The sequence below is a fragment of the Martes martes genome (genome assembly GCF_963455335.1).
Source record: "Martes martes genome assembly, chromosome: 4".
NCBI classification, from domain to species: Eukaryota; Metazoa; Chordata; class Mammalia; order Carnivora; family Mustelidae; genus Martes; species Martes martes.
In genome coordinates this window covers 150,046,964-150,060,383 of record NC_137891.1, presented here as the reverse complement: position 1 = coordinate 150,060,383, position 13,420 = coordinate 150,046,964, and the positions used below count along the sequence as shown (strand labels likewise).

At 36.4% G+C, this 13,420-nt stretch overlaps 1 protein-coding gene across 2 annotated transcripts in view; it reads right to left on the bottom strand.

The window, feature by feature from the left end:
• TUT4 (terminal uridylyl transferase 4) overlaps positions 1-13,420 on the bottom strand; it is a 197,963-nt gene that overhangs the window by 42,220 nt on the left and 142,323 nt on the right. For both annotated transcript variants that reach the window (XM_080800998.1, XM_080800999.1), the window contains 3 exons: positions 4,756-4,875; positions 4,361-4,573; positions 360-534 (listed from right to left, as the gene is read on the bottom strand). In XM_080800998.1, the coding sequence (XP_080657124.1) occupies positions 360-534; positions 4,361-4,573; positions 4,756-4,875 (508 nt within the window). The remainder of the gene's footprint in view (positions 1-359; positions 535-4,360; positions 4,574-4,755; positions 4,876-13,420) is intronic.

The window sequence follows — 13,420 nt, the reverse complement described above, 5'->3', positions numbered from 1 at the left end:
TACATTTTAACATAATTTTATGACAGAAACTTACAGGAATATTCTAAGACTATTTTGAGTAACTTCTCTATTTTCCTATATTTTTGAAATTTTTCAAAAGAATTAAGAAATAAAAATAAAGGCATGTAATAAGCTAATAACCCAAACAACATATTTATAGTTTTGAAACCTTAAAATTAGTATTAATCTTATAAAACTATCATGACTTGATAAAGAATTTACTTGACATATATAATGACAACCTAGTGGCATATACAGTCCTACAAAGCCAGAGATATAATTTATAACACTGTATTAGAAACAAATGATGAGTGGCACAAAAACATATTATTCAAATGAAATATAACATATCATCTCACCTTCAATAGCTATTCGCCTTTTAGGCCAGTTTTTGTTTTCTCTTGTTAAAATATCTTGTATCCGTACACATATGACATATTCTTCCAAAGCAAAATCCAGTGTGTAAAATTTTAGCAGCTCTAACCACAACTGCCCCAAGGATACCTGATTTGGTGTTCCCAATGTTAAAGGAGACTGGAAAAGAAAAAATACTTTTCATTTAGGTTTCACAGAACTACAGAATCACTGAATTTTCATTTTAAAAGATCTTAGACATTACTTTTATAAAAACTGAGGCATAAAGAAGTAACTTACACAGCTGGGAACACAGTCTTAGTTCACTGACTCCAAGAATTTTATGTTTTTTTCCCCATTAAACCAGTGATTCTCAACCTTGGCTATATCAGATCACATTGGGAACATTAAAATACACTAGTACCTAAGCTCCATACCATTCCTACCTCCCATACCCTTCCCAAGATTCTGATTTAACTGACCTGGGCAATGGACTGGGCAATGGGATTTTTAAAGACCCCTAAGTGATTCTCCTGTGCAGCCAAGGTTGCAAACCACTGCATAACAATTACTGCAGCTCCTTGTTCTGGTAATTACTTTAAAAATCTAAGTAAATGCCCTGGGCTTTCAAAAGCTAATTCCTTCATTCAGCAAACATTTATTTAGAACCTACTATGTCCCTGTCACTGTACTGGGGATATAAAAAAAATAATGAGCGTTCACACTTAAACATAATGGTCACTCTACATCATTCACTCTTTTTAAGTGTTGCACATACAGTTACTATTACTTCTAACAACTCTATAAAGTAGATAATACAGGGCAAGGATTTGACTCAGGACCACCTGGCTACTGAATTTATGTTGCTAAACACTCTACCTACCATACTGCCACTCATATAAGGAGAGGTCCTACTTCACAGAGTATTAGGAAAGGAAGAGACAATTTAACAATTACAGTAAAGACTGTTTGCTAACATGGGCCTCTAAATTAGGGTTTTTTTTGTTTTGTTTTAATATTTTATTTATTTATTTGAGAGAGAGAGAGAGGGAGAGAGAGCAAGAGCACAAGAGGGGAGAATGTCAGAGGGAGAAGCAGACTCTCCACTGAGCTGGGAACCTGATGTGGGATTCGATCTTGGGACTCCAGGATCATGACGTGAGCTGAAGGCAGTTGCTTAACCAACTGAGCCACCCAGGCGCCCCTAAATTAGAAGGGTTTTAACAAAAGAGATAATATCTGAATTCTAAAGGAATTAGCTAAAAAATGACCACTAAGGAACATAAATAGTCATCCACTCATTCAATTCTATGACTACTCATCCAGTGCCTACTATATGCCAGGCACCTGGACTATATCTGTGAAAAAAAACCTCGAGATCCTTGCCTTACTGGATCTTCCTTTCTAGGGGAAGAAGATAACAAAAAACAAGTAAATTACATAGCAAGTTAGAAAAAGCAAAGTGCTGTGGAAATGAAAAGAAGTTGAGTAGGTTTAGTAAAAAATGAATTAGAAGTATGGGAGTATGACATGGTTTCAGTGTTACATAGCATGGTCAGGAGAGATCTTGTTAAAACGGTACGATTTGAAAAAGAGGGAAAAGCATTCTAGGAATAGGGAATAGATAGAGCAAACACACTAACTAGAAGTGTTACTAGCTTTAAAAAGAAAACCATGAAAGCTAGAGTAGCAGAGAAAGGGGAAGAAGAGAAGAGAAAACAAAGGACTAGTCAGTAAGGACTCCTCAGTTTGTACTCTAAATTAAATGAGGAGCAACTGAAGCATTTTGAGTGTGGAGAGAAGGAAGGACATGATATGACTTAAGTTTCTGACGAACCATTTTGATTGTTGTGCAGAACAGACTATAGTTGGCTCCTAAACGACACAGGGGTTAGGGGCACACGGACCCTTATGAGGTCAAAATCTACATATTAACTTTTGACTCCCTCAAAACTTAACCACTGATATATGCTGTTAGCCAAAAGGCTTACTGATAACATAGTCAACCAATACATATTTTATATGTTATATTTTATATGTTATATTTATCATGTACTGTATTCTCAGAGTAAGCTAGAGAAAATGTTAAGAGAAAAATACATTTATAGTACTAGACTATATTGAAAAAAAAATCCACGTAAGTTGACATGCACAGTTTAAATCCATGTTATTCAAGGGTCAACTGTATAAAGAACAATGGTAGATACAGGGAAACTCATTATGAGACTACAGTAGTAATCCAAGTCAAAGATGATGGTGTCTAGGACAAGCATGTTAACAGTGCAGGTGGTGAGAAGTGGTCAAATTCTAAATATATTTTGAAATAAAAATGACAGGATTTCCTGACAGACTTGATACAGGGTATAAAAGAGAGAAATAAAAGATGACTCCAAGGCTTCTGACTGAGCATTTGAAAGGACGAAGTGCCATCAATTTAGATGTGAACACTGCCGTGTGGAGAAAGAGGAAGACCAGGAGTCCAGTTTTAGGCATGTTAAGTTTAAGACATCTATTAAGACATCTAAGTAGAGACATTAAAAAAGCAGTTGCATACAACTATAGAATTCAGAAGTGTGGTCTGGCTGAAGATTTAAATTAGAGAGTATTATACAGATGGTATATAAGACCCGTGCAACTGGATAAGATCACCAAGGGAGTGCAGATGCAGAAGAAAGGCGAAGGGATCAGGAACTGAGCCCTGGAGCATGCCAACATTAAGAGATTCAAGTGGAAAGGAGAAACCAGCGACAAAGACTGAGAAGAAATAATCAGCCACGGGTGTGCTATCCTGAAAGTCAAGTTAAGAAATTTTTCAGAGTAATCCACTGGTAAATATTGCTGATACATCAAAAATACAAAAATTGAGAAGTGAAAATTGGATTTAGCAACATGGAAGATAAATGATATTGACAATACAAGTTTTGGTAGGTTGATGAGGGTCAAAGCCTGATTACAGTGAGTTAAGAGGAAACTGATACTGGAAATAATGAATATGAACAATTCTTTCAAGAGGTTCTACTGGAAAAGGGTACAAAGGAATAGCTGGGAAGGGAAATGATACCCATATTTTAATTCAAAATGGGAGAAATAAAAGCATGTTTGCTTACAGATGAAAAATTGCTAACTTAAGGAAAGAAGGAGAAGAATTGCTAGAGCAGTGTTCTAGAATAAATAAGAATGGATGGGATTAAATACCCAAGTGGAGAAAATTAGATAGCAACTTGGGAAGTTCCTTTATGAAAGCAGACATCAAGGCAGACTATGTGAGATAGAAGCAGGTGGTGGTGGGAGTATGCGGAAGTTCTCTTTTGATTTCTTCAGTGTTCTCAGTGAAGTAATAAGCAAAATCATTAGCTGAGTATTGGTGGTTTGAGAGGAGAGGAAAAAGAAGTCTAGGAAAGTGGGAGAGTTGAAGGGACTAAGAATGAATGTTCAGGGAACTACCTATAATTCAGTATAGCTAGAGCAACCATTTCAGTAATGCTTTTATTTCTGTAATAATATGTCTATTTCAGAAGACTACATACTTCTGGAGGACACAATCCATGGATATTCATCTTTGGTTCCCTAGCCCTCAAGATAATGTCTGGCACATAGCAGGTCCTTAATAAATGAATGTTGAAGATTAAATAAGCAAGCCACCCCCAACAGAGGAGGAAAGGGCCTTTATTTTTCCACCAATCTGGCAACATAATTCCCATATGCTAAAGTTGTGATCACAGCCCAACTCCTGAAGGGAATTTTCCTTGTCTAAATGAAAAAGATACAAAGAATTACCATATGATATGATTCAAACAATACACATCTTCCAAAATGAGGTACAAATTCATTAGGGAATCTCAGTACTGAAAAACTAAACCAGATCAACCCCTCACTTTACAGATGAGGAAAATGAGGCCAAGAGGCTTATGCAGTCAGTCAATCTACTATTAAAGAGCAGCTTCAATAGAAGGCATCACAAATTCTACAGATAGAAAAGCCAAAAACAAAAACAAAAAAAGCTTACTTTGCCATGTTTTTCCTTCATGGCATTACTTTGGTTGTCTGTGTCTGTCTTCTTGGTATCATCTTTTGGTTGGTCTGCCTTAGCTTTGTTTTCCTCAGCAATTGAGTTTTTCTCAGTTGCACTACTTGAATTATATTCCCATTTCACAAACTTCTCTTCTACTATGCCCTTCAGCTGAAAGTCATCCATTCTTTTTGGGTCAAAGCCTTCAATCTATATAAAAAGGCATTCCAAATTGGTAGTGGAAAAATTATTAAAAAAAAACAAAAACAAAAACAAAAAGGTGGACAAACAAACAAACAAACCAGAATTCCGCTTAAAATGTTTGAACAGAGTACTCTGGCAGAGCAAACTACACATATACATGCACATATATGTCACAAATTCATGCTTACCCAACTTCCAAGTAAGCAAGGAAGAAGAGGGGGTTTTCTTTGTTGTAGAAAAAACATCACCATTAAAGCAAAACAGTAGGAAGGGATTCCACCATCAGTTTGGGAGTCAATATAGCATAACTGCAAAACAGAAGGGGAGAAAATACTGCCATTAGCTTTCATTTTCTTTGTTCCCCTCATAATTTTTTACAATCATCACTCACCACCCTGAACTAACTGTTAACACATTGGTGACAATCTTTCCATTCATTTATTTATTGCATATAAAGTCACATATATATTTTAATGGAATTAAAATGGAATGGAGTTAAATGGAATATCATACATAGTGCTTTTACTATGTACACATTTTTAAAATATTTTACCTTGCCTTCTACTTCTGCCTCAATGTTAATGATCATCTATGAACTCTCACATGCCTTCTTCTATACTCTAATAACCATATACAAATGTATTCCTATATATTTCTATTTTCTATATAAATGCAGGAAGGATTTTGTTTTATGTCATTCTGTTACCAAAATTATGTATTATACACATCTGTGTATTATTCTTCTCCCTTAACAATGTACCAACAAAGTTCCTCTAAGTCAATTAGTACAGATATAACACATTTATTTATTTATTTTCCTAGCATTCTTTTAAATGCTTAAATTATAGGTTATGATCTGTATGGCTACTTAATAATCTTCCCACCCAAGGATATTCACATTTTGTTCCCAATTTTTGCCACTTTAAGCAATGCTGTTTTATCCTTATATGCATTTCCTAATTAATGGTGCTTATTTATAGGAGCTGTTTTCCCAAGAATGTGTTTGCTGGATTTAAAAATGTGTGATAGAGGGGTGCCTGAGTTAGCACAGTCGTTTAAGCATCCATCTCTTAGTTCAGCTCAGTTTGTGGTCTCAAGGTCATGGAATCAAGACCTGTGTTGGTGTCTGTGCTTATTAGCGCTGAGTCTGCTTGGGTTTCTCTCTCCCTCTTTGCCTCTCCCCACCCCTGAGCTCATTTGCACTCTCTCTCTAATAAATAAATCTTTAAAAATAAGTAAATAAAAATGTGTGAAATACCTAATTTCTAATAGCAGTTTTCCAAAATCACTACAAAAATTCCTCTTTTCACCAGTTAACATGAGTGTACACATAACACTTTCCAACACTAAGTATTACCACTTTTAAAAAAATGCCAAGGGTGGGGGCCTGGGTGGCTCAACTGGTTAATCTACTGTCTTACTCTCAGGTCATGATTCCAGGGTCCTGGGATCTGCCCACACAGGCCTGCATCTGGCACCCTGCTGAGGAGGGAGCCTGGTTTTCCCTCTCCTTCTGCCACTCCCCCTGCCTGTGCTCTCCCGCTCTCCATCAGATAAATAAATAAATAAATAATCTTTAAAAAGAAAATGCCAATGTGATACAATTATCTAACAACTACTTCAATTTGCATGTCCTCAATGTTAAGATATTACACTTTTTTATATGTTTACTAACCATTTAGATTTGCTCTTTTCTGAACCGCCTGTTGAATCTTTTGCCAATTTTTTCTATTTGTACACACTGCATATCAATTTACATTACAGTTAATAGCCCTTTAAATCTGATACATGCACTTGGACAATGTTATTTTTCCCAATCTGTTTTTATTTTGACCTTATTTAAGGTAGCTTTTATCATGTAAAATATATTAACGTGTGTGTATATATAGTTAAATAGGTTTTTGCAATATAGCTTCTAGGTTTCCTATCATGGTAAGAAGGTTTCTCCAAACCATAGCATATATACATACTCTTAAATTTACTCCTAAAATTTTGATTTTTCATTTAAGTAGAATTTATTTTTGCACTTAGTGTCCTAAGGATTCAACAATATTTTCTTCAAGAAATACACAGTTGTTCACTGAAACTAATAATACACTATATACTAATTAATTGAATTTAAATAAAACAAAATTAAATTTAAAAATACAGTTAAAAAATAAATTAAATTTAAAAATGCAGTTGTGACAGCACCTTTTACCAAATAAACCATTGTTTTATTACTGAAATGAAATATTTTACTTTTTCATACATTAAAATTTCATTTACACTAGGATCTACTTCTGGACTTCTGTTCCACAAATCTATTTGTCTATTCCTATGCCAAAGGCATATCCTTGAGTAAGCAGTTTTACAGTGGTAAAGTAGGTCCCCTTCACTAATGTTCTCTTTCTGAATTCTTCTGGGTACCCTCAAACATTCTTCCATAATAATTTTAAGACAGTTTTATCAATTTTTTTTAAATTCTGGGTATTTCTAATTGAAATTACCATACATTTGAAAATTAAGATGACTTTACATTTTAAGGGTACCATCTCCTTATCTAAGAACTTTGTATCTTCGCAGTTTCCAAAAATTCAGGAGTTTTCATTACTCACTCACTTCCCCTAAACTATCATAACCAATACCTCTACAAGTCTTACCTCCAAAACTTATCCCAAATCTGTCTACTATGCTTCATATCCATTCTAACCTAGCACAGACCATTATCACCTCTGGCTGATCTACTACAGCAGCCTGATTAATGAGTTCTCTCCTTGTACTCTTTACCCCAGAAAGATCTTTTCAAAGCATAAATCACATCAACTCATACACAACTTTTAAAGCTGCTTTCTCACTGCAATTAAAATCCAAATTCCTGGGATGCCTGGGTGGCTCAGTCAGTTTAGCGTCTGCCTTCAGCTCAGGTCCAGATCCCCGGGTCCTGGGATCAAGTCCCACACTGAGCTCCCTGCTCAGCAGGGAGTCTGCTTCTCCCTCAGCTCCTCCCCACCCCCCGCACCCCACCCCCTGCCCCATGCTCGCCCGGGCGCACGCCTTCTCTCTCTCTCTCTCTCTCTGACAAATAAAATCTTTTTTTTTTTTTTAAGATTTTATTTATTTACTCGACAGACAGAGATCACAGAGATCACAACTAGGCAGAGCAGCAGGCACAGAGAGAGGGGGAAGCAGACTCCCCGCTAAGCAGAGAGCCCGAAGTGGGGCTCGATCCCAGGACTCTGAGATCATGACCCCAGCCGAAGGCAGAGGCTTTAACCCACTGAGCCACCCAGGCGCCCCCGACAAATAAAATCTTAAAAAAAAAAAAAATCCAAATTCCTTACCACTGAAACATTCACTCTCACTTCATTCCAGCCACTCCTGCCTTTCTTTCTGGTCTTAAAAGTTCATTCATACCTCAGAAGCTTTGTACTAGCTATCAAGGATGCTATTCCCTGAGACTTTCCCCCTGAGACTTTCAAGTGGCTGGTTGCTGCTGGTCTGAGTTTACATATGACTTCCTCAAAAAGACCTTCCCTAACCATCTGGTCTTATCACATCATCTCATTTTTACAGCACTAAAATCTATCAGATACTGTGTTACTTATATACTTATTTACTGGCTGATTCTTCCACAAGTATGTAAGCTTCATGACAGCAGTACTCTATAAATCTTTAGATCCTTCAAGCACCTAGAATAGTGTCTGGCACACAGGAAGTATTCAACAAATGTTCGCTGAATAAATGAATTTGTTCAGATTTCATTTTTACATTTCAGTAATACAATTTTCTTCTGTACCTTTTTTATTAAATTTATTCCTTAATATTTTACAATTTATGTCACCATCGCTAAGGAATATTTTTCCATTTCCACTCTACCAGGTTATTCCCACAACAGAAAAAAAGCTACTGATTACTGGATGTTTATATTGTAATTTGTCATCTTACAAATTCTTTCTTTTTAATTCTCTTATAAATCCCAACAGTTTTCTTACTAAAGTTGTATAGGTATACAATCATATCTTTAAAAAAAATTTGTTTCTCCAATATTTACATTATTTCATTTTCTTATTGCATGTTTAAATCTCCCAAAACAATGTATGACATTACTAGCGAACATCTCTATAATACTCCTAATTCTAACACCTACTGCTTGAGTAATTCACTGTTTAGAATGTTTGTTATTTTTTTAGTAAACAGTCTTCATCAATTTCCTTTACTAGTTTACTTAAGAGGGTTTTGTTTTTTTTTTAATGAAAAACATGCCTTTTCAGCATCCATGATTTTCCTGCTCCAAACTGTTAATATAATAAATCATGTTAACAGATTTTTCTGATATTAAGCCATTATTATATTCCTGAAATAAACCCTGTATAGTCATGGCATACAACCTTTTGATACACTAATATATTGTACTTGTTATATTTCATTTAGACTTTTGCATCTACAACTTTTGCATCTAAGACTAGTCTATACTAGATTTTTTAAAATTTTGTTTTCATTTTTTATTTAGGTAATGAAGATAATAATCACTAAAGTTTAATGGCTTGGTAAATTTAAGAATACAGGAGCTCCTGGTTGGCTCGGTTGACAGAGTAAGACTTGTACTTGGGGTCATGAGTTCAAGCCCCATGTTGGGCATAGAGCTTACTTGGGGGAAAAAAAAAGAATACAATTAAAAATGAAAGGATAAAAAACACTTATAAAAAGAGCCTCAGGAGCACCTGGGTGGCTCAGTGGGTTACGCCTCTGCCTTTGGCATGGGTCACTATCCCAGGACCCTGAGATCGAGCCCCGCTTTGGGCTCTCTGCTCAGCGGGCAGTCCGCTTCCAGCTCTCTCTCTGTCTGCCTCTCTGCCTACTTGTGATCTCTGTCAAATAAATAAATAAAATCTTTAAAAAAAAAAAAAAAGGAGCCTCAATCTTTCCACTAGAATAAATTCCCATTTATCCAGAGTCCTAGGACAGGAGGTAGGCTGCCTAATGACTAAATCAAGTTAATTAAAAACATTTTGGTAACTGTAAGGAACTGTTCATGTATGCTGTTAACACTACTGAACATCTCACAGAGTAACAACACTTAGGAAGTTTACAAGGTTGTTTTTAAAACTCCCTTGTAGGAGGGATCTCCTAGCCAAGCTATGGAAAAAACCTAAATGTTTATCAACAGAGATAAAGAAAAGTTGGTACACACCTACAATGGTATCTTATTCAGCCTTAAAAAAGAATTCTATTTGCAGTAACATGGGTAGACCAAGAGGACATTTTGCTAAGTGAAAGAAAACAGACACTGTAAGATAAATGTTAATCTCCGTTATGAAGAATCTAAAATAGTCAAACTCATAAGAGTAGAGTTTAAAATGGTGGTTACTAGAGGCTGGGGGAGAGGGAAATGGAAATATTTTGGTCAAGGGATACAAAATTTCAGTTACATAAAATTGAGTAAGTTCTGGTGATCTAATGTATACAGCATGGTGACCACAGGTAACACTACCATCCTATACACCTAAAATTTGCTACGAAGGTACATCCCAAGTGTTCTCACCACACACACAATAAAGGTAACTGTGTGAGGTAACAGGTTGGTAATCATTTCACAATTAATACATGTATCAAATTATCAAGGTATACATTGTATTTTTTTTAAAGATTTATGTATTTGTCAGGGAGAGCACAAGCAGGGGTAACAGAAGACAGAGGAAGAAGCAGGCTCCGTGCTGAGCAAGGAGCCCTATGCAGAACTCAATCCCAGGATCCTGGGATCATGACCTCAGCCAAAGACAGATGCTTAACCAACTGAGCCACCCAGGCATCTCAAGTTGTATTTATACATACAATAAAAAATAAAAATTAAAAAGCCCAGGGATCTCTCGTTTCCCTGTATGAGATTATTTTTTTAATTACCTGTCAGCTGGTCCTCAGAACTTTTTAAATTTAAATATAACTGGCATACAATGTTACATTAGTTTCAGGTATACAACATAATGATTCAACAACTCTGTATGTCATGCTATGCTCACAAGTATACCTACTATTGTAACCAACAATACTACGATAGTACTATTGACTATACTCCCTATGCTATACTGTTCACTCATGTAACTTATTCATATCATACCAGAAACCTGTACCTCCCATTTCTCTTCACCCATTTTGCCCATCACCCTACCCTCCTCTCCTCTGGAAACCACCAGTTTGTTCTCTGTATCTGTGGGTCTGTTCCTACTTTTTTGTTTTTTAGATTCCATGTAAATGAAATCACTGTGTTTGTCTTTCTGTAACTTACTTCACTTAACATAATACCCTCCATGTCCACCCCTGTTGTCACAAATAGCAAGATCTCTATACACACTCACACAGACCTTCTTTATCCACGCTTCTATCAATGGACACTTGGGTCACTTTCATATCTTAGGCATTGTAAATAATGCTGTATAAAGATAGGGACACATCTATCTTTTCAAATTAGTGTTTTCTTTTTCTTTGGCTAAACACCCAGTAGTAGAAATACTGAATCAGATGTTATTTCTAATGTTAAATTTTTGAGGAACCTCCATACTATTTTCCACAGTGGCTGCACTAATTTACATTCCTACTAATAAGAGGGTTCTTTTTACTCCACATCCTCACCAACACTTGCTATTTCTTATCTTTTTGATACCAGCCATTCTGACTAGGTGTAAAGTGCTACCTCACTGTGCTTTTGATGTGCATTTCCCTGATTAGTGATGTTGAGCATCTTTTCATCTATTGGCCACCTATATGTCTTCTTTGGAAAATGTCTCTTATTTGGTATTTTGGTGTTGAACTGCAGAAGTTCTTCATATATTATGGATAACAAGCACTTATCAAATATGTCATTTGCAAATATCTTCTCCCATTCAGTAAGGTGGCCTTTTTGTTTTGTTGATGGTTTCCTTCACTATATGAAAACTTTTTATTTTGACATAGTCCCAACAGTTTACTTTTGTTTTTGTTTCCCTTCCCTAAGACACATCTAGAAAAAGGTTGCTAAGGCCTAAGTCAAAGAAATTACTGCCTATGTTTTTTGGTTTTAGGGTTTCAGGTCTCACATTTAGGTCTTTAGTTCTTTTTTAAAAGATTGTATTTATCTTATTATACTTATTTATTATTATATTTATTATATTTTTTTAATTTTTTTATTTTAATAAACATATAATGTATTTTTATCCCCAGGGGTACAGGTCTGTGAATCGCCAGGTTTACACACTTCACAGCACTCATCATAGCACATACCCTCCCCAATGTCCATTTCCCCACCACCCTCTCCCGTCCCCCCTCCCCCCAGCAACCCTCAGTCTGTTTTTTGAGATTGAGTCTTTTATGGTTTGTCTCCCTCCCAATCCCATCTTTTCATTTTTTCTTTTCCTACCTCCCCCCAACCCCTCCCCCGCCTTGCATCTCCACTTCCTCATATCAAAGAGATCATATAATAGTTGTCTTTCTCTGATTGACTTATTTCGCTAAGCATGATACCCTCTAGTTCCATCCACGTCGTCGCAAATGGCAAGATTTCATGTCTTTTGATGGCTGCATAGTATTCCATTGTGTATATATACCACATCTTCTTTATCCATTCATCTGTTGATGGACATCTAGGCTCTTTCCACAGTTTGGCTATTGTGGACATTGCTGCTATAAACATTCGGGTGCACGTAACCCTTCGGAGCACCACGTTTGTATCTTTAGGATATATACCCAGGAGTGCAATTGCTGGGTCGTAGGGTAGCTCTATTTTCAGTTTTTTGAGGAACCTCCACACTGTTTTCCAGAGTGGTTGCACCAGCTTGCATTCCCACCAGCAGTGTAGGAGGGGTCCCCTCTCTCCGCACCCTCGCCAGCATCTGTCATTTCTTGATTGTTAATTTTAGCCATTCTGACTGGTGTGAGGTGGTATCTCATTGTGGTTTTGATTTGTATTTCCCTGATGCTGAGTGATGTGGAGCATTTTTTCATGTGTCTGCTGGCCATGTGGATGTCTTCTTTGCAGAAATGTCTGTTCATGTCCTCTGCCCATTTCTTGATTGCATTATTTGTTCTTTGGGTATTGAGTTTGATAAGCTCTTTATAGATTTTGGATACTAGCCCTTTCTCTGATATGTCGTTTGCAAATATCTTCTCCCATTCTGTCAGTTGTCTTTTGGTTTTGTTAACTGTTTCCTTTGCTGTGCAAAAGCTTTTGATCTTGATGAAATCCCAATAGTTCATTTTTGCCCTTGCTTCTGTTGCCTCTGGCGATGTTCCTAGGAAGAAGTTACTGCGGTTGAGGTCAAAGAGGTTGCTGCCTGCATTCTCCTCAAGGATTTTGATAGATTCCTTTCTCACATTGAGGTCCTTCATCCATTTTGAGTCTATTTTCGTGTGTGGTGTAAGGAAATAGTCCAATTTCATTTTTCTGCACGTGGCTGTCCAATTTTCCCAGCACCATTTGTTGAAGAGGCTGTCTTTTTTCCATTGGATATTCTTTCCTGCTTTGTTGAAGACTAGTTGACCATAGAGTTGAGGGTCTATTTCTGGGCTCTCTATTCTGTTCCATTGATCTATATGTCTGTTTTTGTGCCAGTACCATACTGTCTTGATGATGACAGCTTTGTAGTAGAGCTTGAAGTCTGGAATTGTGATGCCACCGACTTTGGCTTTCTTTTTCAATATTCCTTTGGCTATTCGAGGTCTTTTCTGGTTCCATATAAATTTTAGGATTATTTGTTCTATTTCTTTAAAAAAAATGGATGGGATTTTGATAGGGATTGCATTAAATGTGTAGATTGCTTTAGGTAGAATAGACATTTTCACAATATTTGTTCTTCCAATCCATGAGCATGGAATATTTTTCCATTTCTTTGTGTCTTCCTC